The following is a 26,515-nucleotide window of genomic DNA, read 5'->3' as shown; positions in this document are numbered from 1 at the left end:
GCCTGACCAGTGGCTCCTTACAGCCCTCGATCGTAGCTGCTGATTGCCCAGCCCAGAGCAAGGATGAAGTGCAGGAATTTCATCTGAGGAAGGGTCAGAAGGAGCGAGAAAATAATCCACAAAATACCAACCACCCCAAACAGGCTCTCCATATTCACTGCACAGCTGCGTGACTGCAATTCCTTTCTGAGGGCCCTGCACCAAGCAGAGAGGGGAGCACTGTGCTCTCCAACATTTACAGACAAAAATATGGTTTATTTTCATAGTAAAGGGGTACAAGAAAAAATAAACACACTACTGAGATCAAGGGATTTTTCTGCCACAGCACACCAGCAGATTTTAGCAGCTGCAACGAAGGATGTGCCTGATCTCAGTATGAGTAGAGGTGAGGGAAAGCGTGTGGTGTCCAGAAGTGCCCCAGCACAAACACAGACAGCAGCCCGTGTCTAAGCACAGCAAGTGGAAAGCCACTGCAGATCCTGGGAAAATGCAGGGAGACAAAACATCCAGTGCCCTGGTCCGCTCATGAGGGTGGTAGGGTTGGTAAATAATCAAAGGAGAACAAATGTTTACTGGTCAGCAGTGATCACTAGAGATGGGGACCACTGAGGTCATTCTGCATTCCAAATTTTGCTCCAAACTCAACCAGGCAAAAAAACCCAGCTATTCAATGTGGTGCTAAATCTCATTTCTTGCACCAGCTTAGTTTTGGCAAATCCAAGGGCCCACACACAAGGGCTGGCAAGAGGAATATGTAAATATTAAAGATGATAAACAGAAAGGGTCTTTTGAGCCTACTATAAAGTAGACTTTATAAAAGTGTTTGTTTTTAATATCAGTATATAATATCCTGAGTTCCTGTATTTTCTCCTCAAGAAGAAGAAAACCATGTTCTGAAATTCCAGAATTTGGTTTTTTCTAGAGAAGCTCATTCCCATCAGGCACAACAGGAAGCAAATGCCCAGGAATTCATGTCAAGCTTGAATTCATGTCATTCAAAACAATGTAGAAGAATTCTATGGTGAGAGTGGCTTTTATTCTTCAGTACTAGTAGGCACAAAAGGGAAAAAAAGAAGGTCCTTCTAGTAGCCACAGGAGAGGAAAGGTACTGTGCAACGTTACATGAGCACCAAATGCTTGTTTCAGCTATGAACTCTATTAAAGTCACATGAAAGTGTTAAACTCAATGCTGAAAACTGCATGTTTGATATGGAAGAGGCCCATTATGTCAACTTGCAAAGTCCTTGCCAATGCAGCAGACTGACTAATGTTAATCATTCTGCGTTCTAATTATCTTACCATTATAGCAATTTCCCTGATGATCATCCTTTTTTTTTTCCTTTTTTCCCATTTTGCTGTTGTTCAGTGGTTTTCAATGATGCAGGCTGTAAGGCTTGGACCACCTCTTGGCCATTTGAGTGTTTCCAAAGAATACACCAAAGGGTGTGTTATTATCTCTCTCCATCATTCCCTTGGCTTTCCAGGACATACTTTTAAACAAAAGGATGGGAAAGAGGCAGATGCTGCTTTGCTTCTGTCCCCTCAGATGCTGTGCACTGAAACAGATTGGCTGTGGAACCCTCCCAGTTTGCCCCAGTGCTAACCTCTGCTAGCCCTGGTCCTCTGGCAGAGCACACCAGTGTTGGCTATGATGGGCCAGCAGGAACCAGCATCCTTGCTATCACCCAGCTGGAGTGAGACTGCCTTGGTAATTGCAGCAGAGCAAGAATGGATTTAGTTTGTTTTCTGCTTTATTCCAGTGAGAGAGAGAGAGAGGGAGAGAGGCCAGATTTACCCAGTGGCCTCATTCCTACCCCCAGAGCATGAATTACTTACGATTTCACAGTGAGTAGAAAGAAGCAGGGACACAGACAGATTCCTAGAACCAAGGAAGTGATCGGTCTTTTCTGCCTCATCACCCTCATGTACATATTGTGACATTTTAATTAGCTTCCCCCATGTCTGACAGACATCCTGTGTCATGCAGAGAAATCACGGTTTACTCCCTATCTTCACAAAATTTGGGAGCTTTAAAAAAACCCCCCAAACATCAAAAAACCCCAACCCAGTCCCCTCTCCCTTCAAACCCAAGCAATTCAATTACTTGCCAGATAGCACTAAGAATCCATTAGAGAAGAATATATTCTGCATTTGCTGTGGAAATCTCCTGGTGATCTTATCTGTCTCGCAGTTCAAGCTCAAAGCTCAATTGTTTTTTCTGCCAGTGCAAGGAGACTTCAAGCAGCACTGACATCTTTTCAGATGGGGACAGTCGTCTCATCTTCATTTCAATTTTACAAGAGTAAGAGAGATTTGTGGATAAACTGAAACAATAAGAGGAATGGCTATGGGGCAATCTATTGGATTTTGAAGAGCTTTGAGTTAACTGCTCCAACCAGCAAATTCAACATTATCCTGAGCTGCTTGCCTGAAGAAATAAATACTTCAGAAGCAGCCTTGCCCAGACACAAGTTTTCAAGTTATCATTGAGTAAACTGGTAGAAGGGCATCATCTCTAACTTTCACACATATCTAAAGGACTCAGACTATCTTTTTGATCCTCTGGAAGCAGAAAACATCAGTAAAGAGCATTAAGTTGAACGAAACAGCCAAGGAACTAAAATGGGAAGGATGAGAGGGTAGGCTTAGGAGGAACACACTTGGTAAATTGACCTACAGCTCTGTTTGCAGAATGTCCAGTGGTGTTTTTTCTCTAGGATGCTTGAGAGAATGGCCCACACAAAAATCTCCAGATACAGACATAGATCTGTCTTCTAAGCAGTGTCAAACAGAAGCATCACACTCAGAAGATGTCAGAGACCTTGAGAAAGCAGGAGAGTCAAAAGACACTGATATTCAATGCTCAAACTGGCCGTAGAAGTTACTGCGTGTGTGCCACCATGGCACAGCCACTTGGCAGCACTGGAGAAACCATTTCATGTCATACAACCACTATTCCTTCCCCTCATCACCTGAAGAGCATGCTGGGGAATGTCTCCAATACTGTCCCCTCCTTCATTTCAGCTTCTGTGAGCCTGATGGGCACAGTCTGACATGCTGGTTGTATTCTATCCAAGGAAAATGCCCCAGCCCACACCCAGGGTCAGTTCTCCCTCCTGAGCAGGCATTTCCCTCCCTGCCATTCCTCTGACCACACTCCAGCTGAATTTTGTTGAGCCAATGTAGGTGACAGTCCTATTTTACAGCCAGCTACATCAAGTCATGTCTACATTTAAATACATTGACATGCATTCTAATAATCATTTGCAAATACATATATATATACATACATAAAAAATTAAATTCCCCAGTGTTGCATTTAAATGTTGAGGCAGCTCCACCATGTTAATATTAATCATAAGAGCTCACACATATCTAATCACACTTTTCCTTGCACACTGACAGATTGACCTCTGAGCAAGCCCTGACTCCTTGGGAAATCACCTTAAGGTCAGCAGCTCTGGCTGTGATGGATCTAGAGGGAAAGCAGCTCCACAGCTGAGCTCCCTTGCAGACTGCTGTCAACAGCTTTTCACATCCCTCTACTCATAAAAATGAGAAAATTTCTGTAATTACTACTGATTGGAACTGTGGCAGCGCTGCACAGAGAGAAAGAATGCATCCACTGGAAGACAACCAAAAATACACAAGAGGACCTCTGGAGAGCTCATCCTTGCTGCACAGCCTTCATGTTACTGGTTTTTCAAGTTTTTCATCTTACTAGAGCCAGAAGCACAATGAACCCCCTTTTCAAAAGCAGAGTCTTTGTTCTGAAAGGTCACAATCTCAGCTGAACATCTTCTGTCATGTCCAACATGCACAACAGCTTCCAGGGAATTTTTATTTTGTTTTAAATGTCCTGCCAAAAATGCAAAGAACAGGCACAGAGCTGCTGCATCATTTAGGGAATGTGGGGTTTAAATGTTGATCAGAGGAAGCAGCAGAGCTCCTGACGGAGCTGAGCCCCATGCTCAGTGAGCATGGCTGTGATGGATCCCCTGGGATTGGTGAGCACGGTTGTGATGGATCCCCATTCCAGCTGCAGGGAACACAGCTGGGCTTTCCAGGCACCCTCCTGGACACACAGAACCCCCTCACTGCTCATTTGTTAAAAAAGATACGAATGGGATGCTCTTCTCACAGCACTTCACTTACTCTGCCACTCTAACTGTCCATCCTCATTTACACAGAACAGCCTTTCTACCTAAATTAGGCATCATCTTCCATTCCACTGTTACCTGTCTTTCAAATCTAGCTAAGAAAACTGTCAAAAACAATTACTTTTTTCCTGACTTGTCTGGATCCATGTCTCTTTAAAGTCTTATCAAACACCAGCAAATGGAAATTGAGCTAAAATTGGGCTTGGAAGGGCCTGTATTATGATCTGTGTTCAGAGTGTGCTGACAGAAATGCTCTGTTATTGGGGTGTAACTTCTCCCCATTTACTCCCAGGCACACCAAGAGCCTGCACTGCCAGATGAATGGCAATGCCACACATCCCAGTGACAGAGGCATGTTGAGTTTCCTTCCTACTATCTGAAGAAATTCTTCAGAGAAAACCCATTTTTATAATGTAAATCTCTGCCTCCAAGTGTCACAGAGGTGGCAGGTCAGGCTGAAAGGGAAGAGTTCTGGGATGTGTAAGATAACATATCAACATCTCGCATGCTTGAATCCCCCTGGCAGAGGTCTCACAAAAATGTGCTTTTCTGATGCACACTGCCACCCCCACCAGTGCCTCAGCTCAGATCACCTCCCCATTTCCTCATGGGTATTTTAACATTACAAACACTGCCCACTCTTCACTGTGACATGAAACAGGAAGAACTTTTGTCTTACCCTCATCACGCACTCAGAAAATATTATTAAATTCCAATGTATTTATTTTTCCATAATCTGGGTGACACATCCTGGCCTTTTGTCTCCTAGAGATGGTGTCAAGATTGACATATACCAAGTAGTAGAGGAAAAATACGGCACCATAACTAGAGTATCAAAAGAATAAAATTGCTGAGGAATATTACTGAAAACTTGGACTTTACAAAGCCAGACCACAACAGAAATGACAAAGACAAGGCTAGCACAAAACTGTGACCTATTACTTTGTTTTAATCAAAAACTCAGAAATAATTGGGTCATCAACCAAAGGCTGAAATGGTAATGAGTAATGAAAAGCTCAAAGCCTAATGTGGAGAGAGCTGCAACTCATGGACATGGTACTCATAAAAGTCTGAGAGAAAGCACAAAGCTTCAGTAAACAAACCTTGTGAAGCGTTATTTGCCTTACACAGGTCTAAATGACATTTTTGTTTTGTCTCTGTGACATAGAAGCAGAATTCAAAGCAGCAGAAAAATAATAGAAAATGAAGAAAGAACAATTGAAAACTAATTTGTGCCACTGAATGACTACAGAGAACAACAAGAAAACTATAAAAGGACAGTCACTCTTATTGCTTCCTGAAACTTTGCTTTTTCTTTGTGAGAGAAGTAAGATTAGAGGAGTTTAAAAGTGAAGTCTCATTTTAAAATGGTTGTTTCTGTCTCATCAGCCTTGGCATTCACCCACAGGGTGATTCTGGGGATCAGTGAAACACACAGAAGCCTTCTGGAGTTGCTACTTACTACTACTTGACTGGCACACATTGTAAGTTTTTGGGTGGGAATTTAAATACACAACTGAGAGTTTGAATGTGTAGTCATAGCTGAAATGCCTAATTTTTCTATATTGTTGCTCTTTTTACCATACAAGAGTACCAATGGTGTCCCTGTCCTCTCATTTCCATGAAGGCAGTGCACTCACCCCACATTTAGTGCTCTGGTGCCACGCAACCAAGCCTTGCACAACTTTTAAAACATCACCATTTATTCTGCAACACCTGTTCACAAAACCAAGGTTTGTTCCAAGCCAGCTTTCTTATACCACAGAAGGACTGGAACAATTTCCAGCTGCGTGCCCCTGCATTAACACATATACCTCCTTAATGCAGCAGCATCCTCATCTGCATTTTGTGCTCAATTTTCCTACTCCAGCACGGATGGCACTCCCTGAAGTTCATGCTTCCTGTGTAGTGGAACAGAGACCTTTTCCTGCAGGACATTTCCCATGGCCCAGCTCTCCCTGCCTGCTCTGAGCTCCCCGTGCTGCTGCTCAGGTGCTGACACAGTGCACTGACCTTTCCTGCTTCAGAGCTGTTCAGGAAATCCAGCGCTCGCCCTTCCTCCCCCTCTGCTCATCTAATGAGCTTTGTGATGTCACACAGCTGCTGATATTTTCAAGGGTAGTGGCAGGAGAACATTAATGAATTTATTCTGGATTTTCGTGTTAAATGTATTATGCAAATGTTAATCAGTTTCTGCAGAACTTTGAGAAAGGTGCTGCATGAAATAAACAATACGGTGGCAGCTCTGGCAGTAGAATTTATGGAGCTTCAGGTGTTTAATATTCAATGTGTGAATTCCTTTAAAAAAATTTTTTAAAGGGCATGTTGGTAAAATTTTCCTGCACAAATGTGAACCTGTGCACTCCTGGTCTCTGATGTTAACAAACATTAGCAAGTCTGTTCTGTGCCTGTCCTTGTTTCATTTGACATCCACATTGCACATCACATTTATCAGGGCCACCAAGGCCATCAAACAGCTTCTCCTTGAACCACCTAATGACAAACCTACAAGTAAATGGCATGTTTATGCTTCTCTCTGCTCCTGTGGAATGTTTCTAATTTCTGTTAATTCTAAGAACAGCAATGTATTCAGAATTAACATGTACAAATATTTGCATAGCCCCAGCTAATTCAGTGTCACGTAATCCCCAGGGGCTGGATCACAGCAGGTTCTACACTCCTTCCATTTCACACCAGTTCTAGGATTTCCTGCAGTACCTAATCCACGTGGCATGAGATACACAGTGGTTTTTCCCAAACAACACGTATAATCCTTTCAGCACCATTTATGGGTGCACTACATGGGAAGCTCTTTTCCCTCCCATTCATTTGGGTGAAATTTCAGCACATCCCCTTTAGCAGCTCCCTGTGAACAGCAGGGACACCACACAGCACAGCAGGTCAGACTTAGCTTCTCCAGCCCAGTTCTAGAGATAATTGAAGTGAAGGTGGTGTAACAGCACAGGTGTTGCCCAGACCAACCACCCAGGACATGCTGGGTGACTCCACAGTGCTCCTCTGCCCCTGGCACACCGCTGCCCGTGCCACCCTATCTCCACTGTTGTTGTCATCCCCAAAAACAGACTCATTGGCCTCTTCTTCAATCAAAGCCAGCTTCCTGTGTGAATATTCTCCCCTGTTTCATGCAAGCACTGCACGCCTCTGAGCTGTCATAAATTAATACCCATGATGTCTGTTTATCATGTTTTTCATTGCTGTTTTGAGCAAAACTGTGGAGTGATCCCCAGAGTGCTCTCTGCCTATATACACTTGAGCAGACACACTTCCTTAGGTCAGTGCAGACCTGCTGCTGCCTGTGAAATATACAAGATAAGCTTTGCCTGTAAACGATGAGCTTATTGCTGTTTAAATCCAGGAATCTGTGGAATGGACCACAAATCACTCTGTTCCCCATCCACTCCCACATGCTCCCATGAACTTGATGCACTGGATGAGTGGGTCAGCACAGTATGACCCAACCTTCTGCAATCCTGGACCTGCACCTCTCTTCATCTTCTCTTTACAGATCTCCTCCTGTATGCTCTCAGTTATTCTATCTCATAATTAAGTCCCTCTGGATTACACACAAATTTGTTCTTGCACCTTACCAAAAGCAGTACCTGACTGAATAGATGACAAGTGAGTTGCCCAGAACCAGCTAAAGAAGCCTTCTAGAAAAAAAAAAGAAAATAAAAAAAGGAACTAGATAGGTGAGGTTTTCAACAGGGACCAGCTGTGCCACAGAGGCTAACACAGACCTGGGCATGCACAGATGAAGAAAAAAAGGACAGGAAGTTTGTGAAAAGGGAAGGCATGGAGATAATCCAGGAAGAATGTGAGCATTTGGGAGGCCAATTAGAGAACTTTGAAAGGTTGACTATGTCCTTTTAAGTTTTATAACAGTGTAAATGATTCATTCATCATTCTTTACTGGTCACAAAATGAACAGTTAGACTGTTAAATGACCTCAGCTTTCCCTTGGGCTCTTAACTCCAAGCTAGTCACTGCCTGGCTGCCAAAGCCCTAACCATAAAATGAGTCATTAATGCTTAAAGAGGAGAAACATTCTCTGTCCACCTTCCCCTGGGGTACAGCTCCCAGATGTTTTGTTATTGCCTCAAAATACAGCAATAGAAGGAGGAGGAGGCCAGCCCAGCCACAAAGGTTGCAGAGATAAGGGGAAAGAGAAACACGTGAATGCTCTGGATGTCCAGCACTTCTATCATTCATGGGCATCTCACTCCTGGAGAACTAAGCCCAGCAGGCACTTCCCTCAAGGACACCATAACAGGCAATGCAGTCCCTTCCAGTCCAACAGCAAAGTTTAACATAAATTCCAGCTTCTGTCTGGGGTAAACTTTCTGATGACTGTCCCCACACTATGTAGTCAGTCAGCTCTTTCAGAGCTTTGATATAATAGGCAAAAATCAATAATTTCAATATGTATGAATAAAACTGCATTTTTGAGAGTGTTGTTGTCTTATTGCTGACTCACAGAGAGGCTGAACACAACCAGTTACTACTGTGAGCAGGGACATGGCAGTCAAAGCTGGACAGTCCAGAGTTTGTGCCAAGTCATGACCCTTTCCCACAGACAAACTGCCCTTGTTGGGTTTTGTCAATCCTGAGAATCCTTTCCCAGTTTTCTCTTAGGTTTTCTTGACTGCCAGCATGCACAAGTGACTCTCTTTACTCAGAAACAAGCCAGAAAATACAGATTCTTTCCATTTAGCCTCATAAATACACATGCACATGCTCAAAGGGATTAAGCTGCCAACTTGGCTATGGGACTAGAGGTGATTTTCAAGCCCAAACACATCTCAATGTAAAAAAACCCTACCCATCTACTTGCCTTTTATCCATACAGATCCACTTATCTGAACTCTAACTGGAGTTTCATTTTTCTCACCAACCAGCTGTGAACTAATTACGAGGACTTTAACTAGTCCTGCTCCCTCTCCAAGCATATGGATCCAATTAAGTCAAACTGCAGCTGATTTTAATCAATCTTCCTTGAAGCAGCCAACCTTGAAGAATCTCTTCTTCAGCTGGAAGAGTAGGGGAGAGCAGGAAAAGCAGGAGAGTAGTATTTGCATAAGGAACACTTCACATCCGCTTGGTTGCCTGTAAACACAGGGCTCCTAGCAGTAAGAAATGCTAATTGAACACTCCTCACAACTCCTTCCTCCCACTTTATCCAAAAAGCACTGATTTGATCAGTCTCTTTTGTTCCTGGCATCAAGCTGCACTTTTCCACCAGCACCTCTGGAAGATGGTCCAGATCATTTCAGATAACAAACAAGCCAAGCCTTTCTCTGAAATTTCAGCCTGCCCACCATGGGCCAAGTAGTAGCAGCTCAGGTTTCCTGGAAATGTTTTTTTGCTTCATCAAAAGGAAGGTGGGTAGAGAAGATGAGATAAAATTGTGTGTTTAACCCCACTCTTATAATATTATTTGAATCCCTCTCCTGAGCCAGGGTTTCAAATGTTTTCCTTAAGATAATATCCTGGGCACCAGGGAGGCACTCTCAACCTGGTGTCATTTCTCTACAGCTCTACATCTCCTGTGTTTTTGTAATCTGAGGTTTTCATTAGCAGTAAAGACCTGGCCAGTGAGTGATATCCATGCTAAAGTCTTTATACCAGTGAAGGAAAATCAATGCAGCCTGCAGCTAGGTGTCAGGAGGCAAGGGGTTTTGGAAGACAGGGTGTGTGGAGGTGGAAAACACCTTCAGGCATAATTCAAGCTGTCCCCACACAAGCACAGAATACAAAAAGATGTCAGATGTTATATGGCTGTGGAGAGGTGAGGTATCAGCACCTTAGTTTATTTGCTAATACTGAGCTCAAGGAGTCTGAGTCACACACCTAAAGCACCTTTCCAGGTGCTCCTTTGCCCCCTGCCCAGTCCAACAGGGTCTCCTTGCTCATAAAGTGGGTTTTTGTGCAGAAATCAGCAAAATTCCTGTGCCAATATTCAGATACAGGATGTAAGATGAGGAAGTTCTTCAGAGAAATGGAGATTAGACATTGGAATGGGCTGCCCAGGGAAGAGGTGGATTTGCCATTCCTGGAGATGTTTAAGGAAAACCTGGACATGGCACTCAGTGCCATGGTCTGGTGCTGTTGGGTCATAGGTTGGATTCAGTGATCTGAGGTCTTTTTCAACCTAAATGATTATGTGATTTGGAGACAAACACTTTTGAAACTCCACACCTCAATACATTCAAACTGACATTTTAAATTATGAATTATTAGCTGTATCTCCCTAGATTTCATGCACCAAACACAACTTTGTGAACTCAACAGATTCAATTCAGTGTAAAGCACTCAGAGCCTTAATTCTACAACCTGTCTCTTCAAAATTCCCAACTTTAATATGTCCCTTCTACATTTCTTTCCTTTAGTAGATAAAATTCCAAGAGTCAGAGATTTTATTTTACAAGAAAGAACTGCAGATAAGGATTTGTCAGAAATCACCCTCATTCTACCTGGTTTAATGTCAGCCCCTTCTCTTACATCTTTATTTGATTTGAAGCCATGCTTCTCCCATTTTTGTAGTTTTAGTCATCTTCCTGTTCAGTAAAACTTCCTTGTGACTTCTGTATGCAGTTTGTCTTGATTTTTTTCCCTTCATGATACAGACTTTATTTTAACCCATCATTTCCCAATGATTTCTTTCAGAGGTGGGAATAAATAACATGTCAAACTAGCAACACTTCAGTGACCTTATCTGACTGTATAATGACATTTTCAGCATATTTGCTCAGCACTGATAGAAGAGGTGAATTTCTAAGCTTATCCTTAACTTTGTGGGTTCTCACTCCAACAAACCTTCTTTCAATGTGTTTATAAAAAGAGTCATTTTAAGCTTGGCCTGTCAAGGTGTTTGATTCACAGGGTGAATAAAAATTGGGAAGGCTGATGTTTTTCCCTCTGAGGAGCTCTTGGCCATTCAGGTGGGCACACACTGATCAATACTGACACTTTAGCATTCAGCTGACATATTCCTGTTCTTGTGCTTTCCTCTGTACTCCCCCTCTTTCGAAAAAAACTACTTTAGGCATCAAGGTCTCTAAGACATAAGCAAAGTGAGACTTTAGGGACAGGAGGAGCTCCCTCCTGTTAAATAAGGAGTTAAAGCCATGTCCTCAGCCTTGGCAAGAGAGATGGAAGGGCATCATTACCTGAATTCAGGCACTAACTCCAAGATTTCTCTTTCCTAGACCTGCTATTCAAGACTTGGCATCTCAAATCACTTGGTTCATCTCTGTATGAACAAATAAAGCAGATCTTTGCGATATTTCGAGACACCACAAGTAAAATAGGGAATTCCTCTGGTCAGGCCTTCTTGGAAAGCCAGCAACCACTCTAAGACCATGTAGGCAGATTAACCATGACCTGAGCTGTAATCTGGTTTGAAACCAAAGCTGCTTGTGCGTTTGTTGGAGACCTAAGCATCCAAACACCAGCCCAAAGCTTTCATCTCCTTCTGATGACTGAAACCCAATTAAAGGAGAGCAGGGTGACAGGTTTCACACTAAACATGGCTCAGCAGAGATGCTCAGCAGCTCTTAGCTCCCTGCTTTATCAAAGCTGTCACTTCTCCTGTCTCCAGGAACGGGTTATAAAAAAAAAAAAAATTTGATTCACGTCTAATAGGTGTCAAGATAAAAATCAATGGTCTGGCTGGAATCTGGGTAATTTCAAACCAGGTTTCATGCAGGTTTTCTACCATGAAGCCATTTGCAAAACAAAAATTGGAAAAATAAAGATAAAAAGAAAGAAAAATTAATAGAATGCTATAATGACAAATTGTTCAGCACATCAGAGAGAAAAGAAGGAAGAGATAACACTCTTCTTCAAGAAGGGTGGGTGGGCTTTGATTGAACCAACAGGGTCAGGTTCTTGTTTGTTCCAGCATCTTTCAAACAGGAAACAGCACAAAAGCTTGAAGCAACTCCCCTGCCCTTCCTGGGCACAGGAAGGTTGTTCCTAGGGTGATAAGCTGAACACTGAGTCCACTTCTCTGCTGCAGGTGCCCTTGTGTGAGATTTCACAGACCTATCCCAAGTGAAAAGCTGAACACCTTCTGCCATAGAGGACAGCACCAGGAAAAGCCAAACCACACAGAGAGGCACAGCAAAGGGAACACAGCTCCCATCCTCCTGACTCTCCAGCTGTGGATGCTGCCAGCTCATTCCCTCAACAGCACTGAGGGTTCCTGGCTTGGAAACTCCTGCCTGCTGAGGTGGCCTCTGCTTTCACCACTGACACCAGCAGAGAGGAGACTTCAACACAAACAAAGCTCAACATTTCCCATCCACTCCATGCTGTCCATCCCTGTCTATGCTCCCACTTTGTCATGAATGAATTTGGGAACAGACAACTTCAAGTGGTGGAGCTACTTCACATGGACCAATTTTTAAGGCTCCAAGAAGAGAAGTCCCTACAGAGAGTCATCCAACAGGACAACTGAATCTGTGTGATCACATCTGAGCTAAAAGCTCTCTGATGGCATGGTCAGAACACAGGTGTGGCAGTGCAGTCAGCACAGGCTGCCCAAAGGTGCCTTGCCCAGATGGAGGGCAGGGCAGGTCCATGCTGGGAGCACTCATGGACCACACCAGGCTCTCCACTGCTCTGCACCTCCACACTCCTACCTGCAGAGTGAGCTTCTCCAGCTGCATTCCCAGAGATCTGTTCTCCTCTGCCAGCTTGCTGCGCTCAGCTTCCAGCTCCTCAATTTTCAACCTGCACAAGAAGGGAAAATTAATTGACTTTGGGTGTCCCTGCACAGTCCCACCACAAACAATCTAGTAAAGCATGAAACCAAAAACAGTACCAGATTATTCCTGCATTCGGCACCACAAAACTGCACTACTGAGGCAGCAAAAACATATGGTTAGAAGTGACATGCTTATATGATGAAACTGTAATTTGTAAAAGTATATTAAAAATACACAATTTGAACATAAAGCAAGTTCAGCTTGGATACCTTCTGAACCACAGACTGAGTCTAGACCATCATGTTTAATAACCACCAGCAGCTAAAACCTCCATGAGGCATCAAATCTCTTTTTGATCTGATTTATACTTTTGGCCTTCACAATACTCCTTGGCAGTAAGTTCCACAATTTAATTATGTGCTGTATGAAAAATTAGTTCGGTTTGTTTTATACTTCACATGTGATTATTTCACTGAGTGCCCGTTAGTTCTGCTATGAAAAGTTGTGAATAATTGTACCACACTTCTCTCTCCACACCACAGTACAGACCTCCTCTACTATTTCCTAAAGAATCTCAGTTTAGTCTTCCTTCACACCAAGGATTTTCCATATTTTTATTTTTCTTCCTTGTTCCTTCAAGTTTTATATAAGAAGTTTTTGACATGAAATAAGCTGGAACTACAAAGAGCTATTCAGACATATTCAGTGATACAATGAGGATCTCTGCTTTATTCTCAACTTTCTTTCCATCAGCTTCTAGTATTCTATTTGTATTTTTAACTATGGAGCACTTACCTGATATTTTCAGAAAGCTCTTCACAATAATGTCAGATCTCTTACTTGAATGACAACAGCTCATTTAGAGCTCTCTGTTGTGGGAGTAAAAGTAAGGGTGTTTTCTCTTATGTGCATGGCTTTGGCAATTATTGACATGCAACTTCATCTCCCATCTCAAGCAGCATCCTGAGATTTCTTCTGAAATTCTGAATGCTCTGATAAGCTGAAAAATTTCATATTATCTCAAACTCTGTCACTTCACTACTCACAAACCCCTTTTCTGTATTGGACAATTTCCCAATTCCCAATCAAAACCATTCTAGGACCTAGTGGAAAAACCCTCAGCATTGTGAAAACATTTATTCTTTGATTTTCCATATTTTAACTTTGTATTACATAAGCAAATTAACGGAAGAAAAATGCAGGAAGTTTTACAAAGTAAAAAATATCTTGCCTTATCTGCGGCTCAGGAAATCCTGGAGACAGGGCACAGGGAATCCAGGAGAGCCTCCTGGCAAGGTACCCAGATGTTCTGTCCTGTTCACATGGGCACCCACCACTGGTCACCCCCACAGACAGTACACTGGGACAGCCAGACCTCCAGGGTTTAGATATTCTTATCAATCCAACAAAGAATCTCCTTTTTTATTCCATCAAAGCTTCGTTATCACCTTTGGTTCAAAGCTTTTAGAAAGGTCAAATACATTAGATCAACCATACCAGCCTTAGACAAATGATTGGTGAATCCTTCAGAGAACTCTATCAAGGTTGTTAGGCAGAAGATATGTGTATAAAAAATTGAAAAGTTTTGCTTGCATTTAAGTACAGAGAACAAAATCCTGATGCTCCTTCAAGACTTTCCCCTTCCACATATTAACTTCTTGGGATTAATTGTGCAACTAATACAGAACAACACTGATCTTTGGATTCAATTTTCTCAGGAGCCTTTTCTCAGAATATTCTTAAAAATTAATTAACTGGCTTAATACTTTTAAATTATCTAAATTAAGCTGAAAATCCTTGCACCATATAATAAAGTATGCAGCCATCTGCCAATATCCCAAAATTATGCAACAGCAATTTCAGGTACGAGGAAGAAGTAATCTCTCCTTTCATTTGGCAACAGTTCCAAACTTTTCCATAGAAGCAGGCTGATCTACATTATGTTCAGCACAGAAATGTCTCCTTTATAAATATGCAGCTTGGATTGCCTAAATTATTTGTAAGCCTGACCCCTGCTGGCAATTTTCAAATATTATAAAGTCTCATTTTTTCTGCTCTTGGAAGCCTCTAAAATGCCGAGGAACAGCTTTAGCACTGTCCAGGCCATTAAAAAATATCATCAATAACTTTCAAAAGAGACACCAAGCTAGTGGGGAAGGAGGATGCTGCAGCAGGAGACTGAAAAGGTCAGGAAAAATGGAAATTCAAAGTGGAATTAATGCTTTTAACGATGCATTTCTAAATGGATTGCAGACCAGGCCACGAGGAGAGCAACACTCTTCTCTGAGGAACAACAGTGCAACAGTTCCTGAAAGGTCAGAGCCAGACACAGGACTCTCATCAGCGCTTTCTCCATCCTTGACATGCTGAATTTTAATTGGGAACAAATTTCTCCCCACCCAGCCTCACAAATACTCTGATGCTGCCTTTATCTGCCTGCAGAACTTGTCTCGGTGGGGAGGTTTAAGATCAGGCCTCTCAGTTGCCCTTTGAAAATCACTCACAGCAGCAGCCAGAAAACTCTTCCCAAAGACCTGAGACACTGCTGTAATGAGGGTAGATTCAAGCCATCACATTTTTGTGCTATTTCACCTGCAATTTTAGGATTCAATAATCTGTTTGTGCCCTTTGTGCCTTGCTGCTGAGCACATGGTGATTTAAAGCCCGGGGCACTCCCAGTCAGGCAGGAGATATCACAGAATCCTGAAATCCTGGTTTGTGGTGGAAGGGACAGTAAAAACCATTTAGTTCCCCACTCTGCCATGGCAGGGACACCTTCCCCTATCCCAGTTTTATCCAAGCCCCATCCAACCTTGGACTCTTCCAGGGATGGGGGAACCTGAGCTTCTCTGGGCAGCCCTCTGCCCACCCTCACAGGGGAGAATTGCTTCCCAATTTCCTCTCTAGCCCTGGCTTGTGTCAGTTTGAAGCCATTTCTCCTTGTGTTACCGCTGTATGCCATGTCAAAAGTTCCTCTTCAACTCTCTTGTATCCCCTTAAGGTACCAAAAGGCCACAATAAGGTCATCCTGGAGCCTTCTCTTCTCCAGAACCACCTGCAACAGGCACAGGAGCTGGGGGTCACAGCATGAGCATGGCCTTGGGCTCACCCTCAGGTGTCTGCTCCTTCCCAGGGTCCCAGCTTTGGGGGCATCCTCCTTTCCTGGCACAATGTAGGGCTGCAGGGCTTGTCCCATGCTCTGGGCATCGAACCAGGGGCACTCCCTGGCTCTACTTCAGAGGCAAAACCTGCTGCTTCCTCTGCACTGAGGAACAAGAACATTGCTGCAACCTTTGTGCCAAGAGGATTTTGGGACTGACTAGTGCTTTCACCATTTATCCCTCTCCTATCTTATTTTTAACACTGTTGAGTGTCCTGGATCTCCAGTGGGAAAGATTCAGAGCCATTAGCAAACAGTTTGTGCTATTCCAGCTTTGCTTCCCAGCCCCCTGGGAAACACTTCCCAATGGCAAAGAGAGAGAAGCAAGGGAAATCTTATCTATATATAAACACAGCAAAGCATTTGCAGCTGGTGGTTAAAATATGGAAGTCAAATATTGAAAAATATTTACTGGCTTGGCACTTGGATTTTTTTTTCTTTTATGGATTTTTTTCATGAAGTTCACATACAGGGATGGTTGTGCACTGCACCAGCAGCCACAAAGGCACCCTTGGTGCACACTCCTTGTGCCTTTTCCCTCCAGGAACACCTGCACAAAAGAAGTGATGCTATTTTATCACCAGTTTGCAATCCTCCACTTGTTACAAATTGGAGTTACCTGCAGGTAGGGAGAATAACCCAAGACAAATCTGTGTGAGCACCATGAAAAGCAGGATACAGAAACACCTGGGTACAGTACAATCATCTACCAGCTCAATTTTTGGCCCAGAATGGTTAAAAGGGACCTTAAAGATAATTCAGTTCCAGCCTCCCCACCATGGGCAGGGGCACTTTCCACTAAACCAGATTCCTCCAAGTCCCATCCAACCTGGCCTTAAAAGCTGGTGTCTATTGTAAAACCAGCCCTGTGCCACAAGGAAGGAAGAACATCGATTATTTTCTGAAATACCAACACCATTGTCAAGTTTCATGATAGAGGAAGAAACTATTTGAAATAATTTCTGAAAAATTCATCAACTTCTCCATACAGGGGTCTGAAAACATGAAAATATTTAATCTCTAGCAAAGATCTCTTCACCTGTCTAGAAGATTTTCCTGTATCAGACAGCTCAACCAAGAGCTGAAGGCTCCACAGGCATAAGGTAAATTGATGCCACCTCCACAACCTTTCACAAGATCAAATTTAGTTCAAGAATACAGATTCATTGGCATTTGCTCAGCCTCATGGATTTTCCCTCTTTTAAAAACTGAGCTTTATATTGCCTTTACTGCCTGTTTCATTATCTCAAATCAGAAGGGAGAAGGAGGAAAAAAAAACCACCTACAGCCTCAGGTCTCCTAAAATGACACGTGTGAGAATCAGGAGACATCCCACTGTGTGTGTTCAGTCTGTCTGAAAACCTGAGATCGTGAGACAAGGCTGCTCCTACCTCAGAAAGGAAAAATGGGGGCAATCTGTTGGATTTTCAGCAGCAGCCAGGCACTCCAAAAAGTCTCTCTGAATCCAGAGCTTTTCAGTGGAATTAACCAGTGGAAACTACCCCGACCATCACACTTTTATCCTGGTTTTATTGGTTTTTAATGTTCTCAGCTGTGTTATGTGGCTGCCTGTGGAGATCACCGATGAGGACACATCTCACAGAGGCCCCATCTGCCAAGGGGACAAGGCCATGTGCAAAAGCCACTGCAGAACAGGAAAATACTGAATGGAGCACAAAACGTATGTGTTGGGAAGATGCTATTAAGGGATCCAGATGGCATTGAGATGGTGTTAGGAGCAGAGCAGACAGAATTTCAGCAAGTGTGACTAATGGGCATTGGCAAGGACATGAATTTCTTTTGAATTACTGTAACTCTACCCAGTCACTAAATCCACAGAAAACATTTAGGATTTACTGGGGTTGCAGCTTGACAGCAGAAAGAAAAAGTTCAGATTTGTTCCAGATGAAAAGGTCCTTCAGCTGTTGCCACTTAAGTCTTCAGTGAAGTTCTTTTTAAATATATTCCTTTTATTTATAGATTCTGAAATACTAGTTTCTGCACAGTTATCACCTTCCCTCTAAAAGGTGCTAATGCCCAAATGCTGTTCCCTACAGAGCAGGAACTCAATGGGTTGACCACTGTTTCTTTTCATAGGATCTGCAGAATATAAACAAATATTATTTCAGACGGAGCAGCAAAAAGTGTGAGAAATGACAGCATTAGCACTGCTTTTATTGTCTCTTCAGAAACGATGGTGCTGGGAGAGAGTTTCACATTTAAAGTTATAAAAGGTCTGACGAAATAGCACTTTGTTCTCAAGAGAAGGAGGAAAAACTGATAAAGTCTTTCAAGTTTCTGGCTTGAAAATTTACTTTCCATACTAAAGAAAAATGAGACAAAAGGTATTTTTCTTAAAAGCTCTCGTTCACTCACAGGAGGTAAACACAGATTCAAAGGATTAATATGGATTTTTTTTCCCCTCCTTTATGTCTCCCCTGCTTTTGTTTTCAGAAATGAGCTCCTAGCCACGGGGCCTATATGGAAATGCCTGGAGGCTCTACAGTCCATTCCTGTTCTGCACATTCTCTTGCTGGCTCCTATTTTTCACATTCCTTCATGACAGCAGCTAACAGGGGAGGCTGGGCTCAGCCCAGAGCAGCTGACAGGCCATCCTGTAGGTTACAGGATTTCAAAGGCTACAACAAACTACAGAGATGGAAATAACTCCCTCATAAACTATGGCATTTCTTTCCCCACAAACTGGAAGTTTGTGTTCTTCCCCATGTTTTCTCCCAGAATTAGTTTCTGGCAGTGCTGTAGAAGGAAGGAGTGAAAGTGGAATTTGTGTTGCTTTCCTTAGCAGCTATAGAAAATTGAGTGAACTGGTGCTGTTGAGGGGTCACAGGAGGAGGATGAGCACAGCAGACCTAATCCCTTCCCATTCTGATCCCTGCTCTCCTCCAAACCCCTTATGTTCTTTAATCACACCCACCCAGTTCACTGCTGCTGTATGGAGAGGACACATCCAGCTGAGCCACAAGGAGTGTTCTGATGTGGATCACAGCACATTCTTCCTGAGCTCCAAAGGGCTGGGAGAATACAGTGATTTATTCTGTGTTCCTCTGAGAAGGAGCCTCTTCTGTGAAAAAAGAACTTGGCCCAGTTTCTTGAACAATGCTCAGAAAATGCAAAATAAAGTCCAGCCATATTCATTGACTGCTTAAGTCTAGAAACATAAGAAAAAAAAATCTTTATGGAGTCAATTCTGAGATTTCTCTCCACTCAGATGTGGAGTGCCTGAGAGTGCAAGGAGATGTCTGAAGGAGTAATAGAAGCCAACAGTAAGGAGAAAGGAGCAAGAACTGGCTTGTAGTGCTCCAGCAAAGAAAGATTCAGCAGAAAGAAAATGCCTTGCACCAAGGCATTTACTGTTAGAGCTGAGCAGTGAAAAGGGTGATCAAAATCAAACAAATCCAAGCTTTGTGGAACAGCTCTGTAACTAAATAACCAGCATCAGGGCCTGGGACAAGTATTTAAATCAGCCATGAGACCAAAATGGTTCAGTAAAAAATGACAGAAAAAGCCAGTCTGGAATTAGAACGTGGAACTGTGGCTGCTATGCACCCACAGCTTCAGGAGCAAGAGAGATGAAAAACCAAAATATCAACGTGAAACAACTGCAGAAGCTTGGCCTCTGCTGAAACTGCCTTCAGAGTATGGCCCATCATTGGAAAACAGCTCTGCACCATCAACCACCCCACTGGGAACTGGCCTGGGTTTGGGACATTGCCTGAGAGGTTTGACACCATTTCATGGAAGGAGGAGAGAGTGAGATTAGAAATCAAAGAAATTCCTTAAAAACAAAGAGGGAAAACCAGGAGCTTTAGGGCTGCTGTTGAGCTGAATCAAACACCACAATCCCATAACAAGCAGGTTTTTGTGAGCTCCACTCATCCCTGCCCAGGAAATAGATTTTAATTCACGGCAGAGCCAGACACCTCCATCCCCATTCCACAAGCCTGTCCCACATGGTGTGGTCTGGCCTCTGTGGCAGTCCCAGCTGCTTCCCCCTACACACTGTCCCTGAAGCTGCTCAGGTAGCAGTCAGTAAATGCTGTTCAGGGAGGCTAAACACCAAATAATGAGTCTTGGAGGGGAAAATAAAGAGCCTGAATATCTCCCAGACGAAAGGGTGCTGCAGAAACACCAACCAGGGACAGAGAGACTGGGGAGGCACTGTAGAAAAACTCTGCAAACCTGCAGGTCCCAGAAGACAGCAGACAGGCTGCTGGCTGTACTGATACACAGGCACATTATTAATCAGGAGTGACAGGTTTAATGTTGCCAAGGAGGTGCTGAATACTGCTGCAGCAGTGTAAAACTCAGGTTTCAGAGGGTCCAGTGTGCCTTAGCACAGGAAAAGCCTGAATGAGCTAAAAAAAAAAACAAAAACAAAACACAAAAGGCAAAAGTTGATGAAGACAGGTTTATCTCCCTGAAAAAGGGAAGTCATAGCATTCTCTCCTTTGGCAGAACTCAAACATATGATAGAATAAAAAAAGGAGATGTATGCCTTGGGCCTCCAGAACTATTACAGCACCTTGAGGGAACTATAGGAGCAAGTCCCCAATATTAGGTGTACAACCCTAAAATGTATTGGAATAGCTTAGCTGAACATGTGTTATTTTCAAGCACCTCCCTCCTGCTATGGAGCTGGGCTTTCAAAGCCATAAAACAAGCTCCAGAGGCAAAGCACAAGAGCAAAGCCATAACATACAGGCCAGTAATTTCTGCTTTCTGCAAATTCTGCTTGCTGCAAAACCTTGCTTTCAGTCCTATGAGGCAGTCACACTTTATTGTGATGAAGCTGAAAATATAAAAGAATTAAGAAGTGAAAGTCCAGCCAAAGTCTTACATCAGCTGAGAATAAAATACTCAGGAGGAGTACTTGTGAGGACCTGATTTGCCCAACTTAAATAAAAGGAACTTTATTAAACATTCAGAAACAGATGAACTTTTTTGTGTTTGGTATTTATTGTGTCACCTGCTTTGCAATGGAAGCTATAAAAGCTTTAATAAATACATGGAAAGGTTGTTTAGCTTCAGTGTAGCTTTTGTACATGCTCATGTATCCTCTGCTGAAATGGTGTTTTGTAACTTCTCTTTCACTGAATCACAACAGGTACCCCTCTGCCATCTCCAGCAATGCACAAGGGGAAACATCCCTCTTTTATCTCCAGCGCTACACAGGCATCAGCAGCACAAAAGCTGGATTCTAAACCTCTTCACACACATGCCAACAGATCCTGTATTTACAGTCAAGATTTGGTCAAAATAACAAATAAACAGCAATGCTATTTCCACAGGAAATCAGTCAAGAGGGGGAACAGTGATGCAGGAGCCAGGCTTATGAATTAACTGACAGCAAAAGACCCCAAGCATCAGAAGAAAAGGGCCTGAAGCCTCCCAAAAGACAGCAAAGCTTGTAAAGTATCTAAATACAGGACAGATCATGGTCTGAGTGTTTCTGCTAATGCTTCATGGGGTTCTCACATCCATACAAGCCAGTGAGAAAGTAAAACTTGTGCTCAGAAAAAGAACATCCTACTTCAGGAATACAAGGAAAATATGTTCTGATCATCACCCCATTGCCTGAACACTAAAGCTCACTATGCTTTAGTGCATGAATTTTATGTGTATAGATTGCCTATGGACACAGGCAGTCTATACACGTAAAATTCATGCACTATAGCACAGCGAGCTCCTGTACCTGCTGCTCCACCAGGTGATGACAAAAACCATAGCAGGCAGTGGAGCTACCTCAGGCATTTCCCTTCTCATTAGTTCCACCAAAAAGAGAGGAATCAGCTCAGCCTTCCCCTTGCCTTGCCTACCTGAGCGTGTCCACCTCCTCCTTGGTGATGACAGTGCTCTGCTCAGCCGTGCACTGCTGAGACTTCAGGACCTTCATCTCCACCTCCAGCTGCAGGAGACAAAAGGCATTAGTTCCTGCAGCACCGCTGAGGGCACACCAACAGCAAAGGGAGCAGGAAATCATGAGGTTCTGCACAGGGCACATTTCTCGTGATACAGATGTGAAGCACAACTTCTCTCGTGTTGGATGTCAAAACCTCACAGAACTCTCCTTCCCTTCGCAATTCCTTTTCCCTTTCCTGACATTTTCTCCACAACAGATGAGACACAGAAAATGGAATGTTACTAGCAAAGCTTCTGCTTCTCTTTCAGGTATTTCCCCTGTTTTCCCCCATGGATAATGGGATGCAGAAGACCCTGTGTGGCATTAGGAGCTCACTGGGACCTGAGGTTCAGTATTGATAGTTCAACCTCACTCAATTCCTCCCCCAGAAGAAATGAAACACAGGATTACACTGTCTTGTCCACAACAGCTCTGAGACACACACATTGAATCCAAAAGACTGGGGAATATTTCCAGCACTTTCCAATATACACTTCTAGCTCTAGCTGCTCAGGTAGCTCTGGCTGAACAAACAAACAATTAAGAATATTTTCTGCCTCTGGCTTTGTTTGGGTAGGAACTCACAAGAAAGTATTTCAAAACTCTACAGACATGAGAACTTCTTACCCAGACTCTACAATTCCCAGGCTCCCTGACTTGTAGCAGTCTGGATCTTTAATTCAGAGTTCATGACAACGCACAGATTGATAAACTCCATATGTTACCTCTTTCTAAACCCCTCAGAAAATGATTTATTATGAAGTGTAAGCAGAGACAAACTACCTAGAGGATACTCAAACTTCTGCTCCAACACCTACTCCCAGCTTAGACCTTCTTCACACACTCATCCTTGAGATTCTGGACTTCTTTTTGTCATCTGTCTTTTCACCACCTGTCGACTAATTCCCCTAATAAATCTGTTGACGGAAATGATATTTTTTCACCCAGGAGGAAAAAAATAAGCAATCCAGCTTTAATTATAAATGCAAAACTTATGACCACAGAGAGTTCAGCGCTCAGCATCAGGGAAATAATCCATTAATACACCATTCCCTGCAACAGCATAGATTAGACTTGTAGAGCAAAATCCCATTGCAAGGGCAAACTTCTGCAAGCTTTTTGCAGAAACTCTCCAATTTTACAAGAAAAAGGAGCATCTTGTCATGGGCAGTCATATTGCTTAGACAGAACTGAAGTTCTGACATGCTGCCTCTCTGCCCTTCCATACTTAACAGAAAAGACAGGCAGAGCATGGCAGTGCTGTTGGCAGGGAAAGAGCAGATAATAGATGGTTGGATTATGCTCCCACCCCCTTCTGACACCAAAGGAACAGAGCAGAAGAAAGCACCAAAAAATGGTTTAAGCTAATTCCCCCTGACACCCCAAAAAGCCCTGCATTCTCCCCCTGCCTGTCAAGAAACATCTAGGAATAAAAAATAAGCAAAGGCCCACCTGCATCATCAGGCTGTACAAATGTTAATGCATATTAGCTGCCTGATAAGATTATCACAGCCAGAAATGCTTCCCTCAATTTTCTGATTACTGAGCTTATCTCTCCCAGCTCAGCCCATCACAGATGGCTGGGGATAAAGCAAGCACACCAGATAATTCCAGGAATGTGAATAAAAGGTACTGGGATGAGGAGTAGGCTTCAATTCTAACCTACTTCTAGCAGGAAAACACTCATTATGCCTCCTATTTCCCATGTCTGTTGAAGCCTGGATGTGTTTGCTGTTAGGAGTTTGAGGATGTTTTCTGTGCTGAGTGAGGGCAGCACTTGAAGATGGAAGGGCTGGTGAGTTATTTATCACTGGCTAAGAGGGCTAAAGGGCCTCAAGCCCATGTGGCACCTGCACACCCACACAGATAAATCACTGTCACCTTCTCAGGGGGACATTCCACAGAGATGGGTGAGGAATCTGCTCTTGGGATCTGGGGGCTCTTGTGGTGGCTGCACAGAAAAAAGAGTGTGTGACAGGAAAAGGAGATGGGAGAGTGAACACAAGTGAGCTTGTGAGAAGCATCTCACTCCATACACAAATTTAGTGCCAGGTATGCTCAGGATGAGATTCTGATGGGTTTCTAAGAATAAGCTGCTGAAAGAGAATGAGGAGGAAAGGGCACATGGGCTGTGAGGGCATTTCATCTCATTTTTATGTCCTCTCAATTTGCAAGCACCAAGACTCCCAGGGCTGAAAATCTGATGTGCCTGAGGTGAGAAGGGACAGGAGGACACAGTGATATCACCACAGATGAAACTGGCTAGAGGAGAGAGATGTTGACACAGACCTGCTTCCCAGAACTAGGATTAAAACTACTGGAAAATTTAAAGTTCAGGCCAAGACACAATTTTTTGCTGAAGGAAATTATTGCCCTTCAGAGCTCACTAATTGTTGATGAAATAAGAAAGTAAAACAATTAAGGTATTAAATACTTCATTCAAAATGTGTTGTTTCTAGGTTTCATCCCTAGCAGTCATTAGGAAAACATTCCTTGCTGCCCATCTCACCGAAGACTTTAACATATTCAGATATTAAAAATGCTATTTATTATTATGTTATTAATGTCTTTTCCAGGACAAAAACAGTTAATTGAGATGAGATGGAGTGGATTACTCCTGAGACCCAATTCTTCCTTTCTCAAGGCAATAGAGTGCAAGCAGCAAGACAAAACAAGAATTAAGAGAATGGGTAAAAATAAGGAATCTGTTGATAAAGCCCAAGAGGTGAGGAGCTTTCTAAGACCATTCCCTTTGACACAGCCTCAGGATAGCTCTGGGAATGGGTGATGAGCATGAAATAATTCACCACCAGTTTGTCCCTTCCTTTCCACTTGTCCTCAGTACTTGCGCTGAAGAACAGACTCAAGAAACCATAAGGAAAGGAAGAGCCAAACCCCTCCTGCTGCTTTCCCTGCCTAATTCCCATCACATCCCTTTTCCTAAATTAATTTCCAGTCCTGGTTTCTTGTTCACCAGATGCCACTTTCAGCAGGCATTTTATGCTTTTTGAACCAACTCACTATTCCTCACTAAACTCTTCCAATTTTTATCAATAATTTTATGTGACTGGCTGAGTTAAACTTTTATTGCTTTGAATACATTAAACTAGTAGAAGTCATTACCAAGCAGAGAGGGGAAAAGGGCTGCTCAAATTACAGCTCACTGCTGCATTCCCCCATTCCATCCCAAACGACCCAGGTCAGCCTTGATCTTTTAACTGGCATTGAGAGCAGACAGGGAACATTGTTGTGAAAATACAGCATTGTACTTCTTGTCCTGAAAGCTGCACAAGAGGGACCTAAGGACCTACCTCATCTGCAGGAACTTCAGGGATTATATCACCCAGGATCAGACCCCCAGTGCTATTCCCACCCTACAGAACACATTAGCAACTTGTTATTTTAATAGTTTTTAAAGCTACCTAAGGTTTTTATGATAAGGCAGAATAACGAGTAATATCAGTGCCCATGGTTGAATAAAACACATGAACAGGTACTTAGTATTTTGAGGATGTGTTGTTCTCCTCTCAAAATATAATGGTGCCCCTTGTTCTCAACCTAAAGTAATTCCATTTATCCTGAACTATTTTATCTCTTTCCATTCTTAAGCATGAATTCCAGCACAGCTTTATTACTGTCAATAAAAAGTGATCAGGACACATACAGGATATAGACTAATTTTAGAATGTCCATTGTCAAAAATATGCAAGTGCCCCAAAAGATGAAGTGCAAATAATTTTTCCAAAATAAGTACTGCCATCATTATTTACCAAGGGAGAAAGAGAGGAAGGAAGAATACAGATGCGTTTTCATCTCATATTTAATGATATGAAATATTATTCTTCTTTCAGCCTTACTTTTAAACCTGCCTGGACAAGATTCCAAGAAGGTGGTTCTCCTCCAAGTGTTAATGACATAGCAAACACCCACAGCAGGGAAAGAAATATGTTCCTCCCTGATTCTCTCTTCTGTAGCAATTCTTTAAAGACATATGAGATGACAGGAAAAACAAAATTATAAATTCATCTCCTGACAGCTAGAAGAAACAGAACTTTGGAGAGTTGATTTTCTTGGTATGTTTCTGGCATTTGTCATTTCTGACCCATATTTGTCCCCTCCAAGCAAGCACCCTGATTCTCTGCAATGCCATGGCCCTCTTGTTCCTCAACTCAACTCAAGCAAGTTTCAGCACTGATGGAGAAAAGCTTTCCCAGAGCCTCCCACTGACCACTGCTATCCACACCCCATCTTCAGAATGACGCTTATCACAGGTCAGATCACTCAGCCTTGAAAACCACATTTACAAACTTGTGGAAGTTTTAAACACATTGCCCAGAAGAATGATCAAATCTCTGTTCAGGTGACTCATTTTGGGTAGTAAAGGACTCAAAATCTTAAGTATTTCAACTCACTGCCAAAGTAGGATTTGCGTGTTGAAAAAAGAAAAAAATGGGGGCTGGTTTACTCGCCCACATCATGTACACACATTTCACAGAACACATGCTGGAGACATACAGTTATTATTTGAATAATGAGTGCATTTTAG

At 42.8% G+C, this 26,515-nt stretch overlaps 1 protein-coding gene across 3 annotated transcripts in view; it reads right to left on the bottom strand.

The window, feature by feature from the left end:
- Nucleotides 1–26,515, bottom strand: part of MAD1L1 (mitotic arrest deficient 1 like 1) — a 347,982-nt gene that overhangs the window by 140,444 nt on the left and 181,023 nt on the right. For all 3 annotated transcript variants that reach the window (XM_005487395.3, XM_074552971.1, XM_074552972.1), the window contains 2 exons: nucleotides 21,887–21,975; nucleotides 12,824–12,914 (listed from right to left, as the gene is read on the bottom strand). In XM_005487395.3, the coding sequence (XP_005487452.1) occupies nucleotides 12,824–12,914; nucleotides 21,887–21,975 (180 nt within the window). The remainder of the gene's footprint in view (nucleotides 1–12,823; nucleotides 12,915–21,886; nucleotides 21,976–26,515) is intronic.

The sequence above is a fragment of the Zonotrichia albicollis genome, chromosome 16 (assembly GCF_047830755.1).
Source record: "Zonotrichia albicollis isolate bZonAlb1 chromosome 16, bZonAlb1.hap1, whole genome shotgun sequence".
NCBI lineage: Eukaryota > Metazoa > Chordata > Aves > Passeriformes > Passerellidae > Zonotrichia > Zonotrichia albicollis.
Note: the sequence above shows the minus strand (reverse complement) of the source record. Positions and strands in the feature narration are given on the sequence as shown.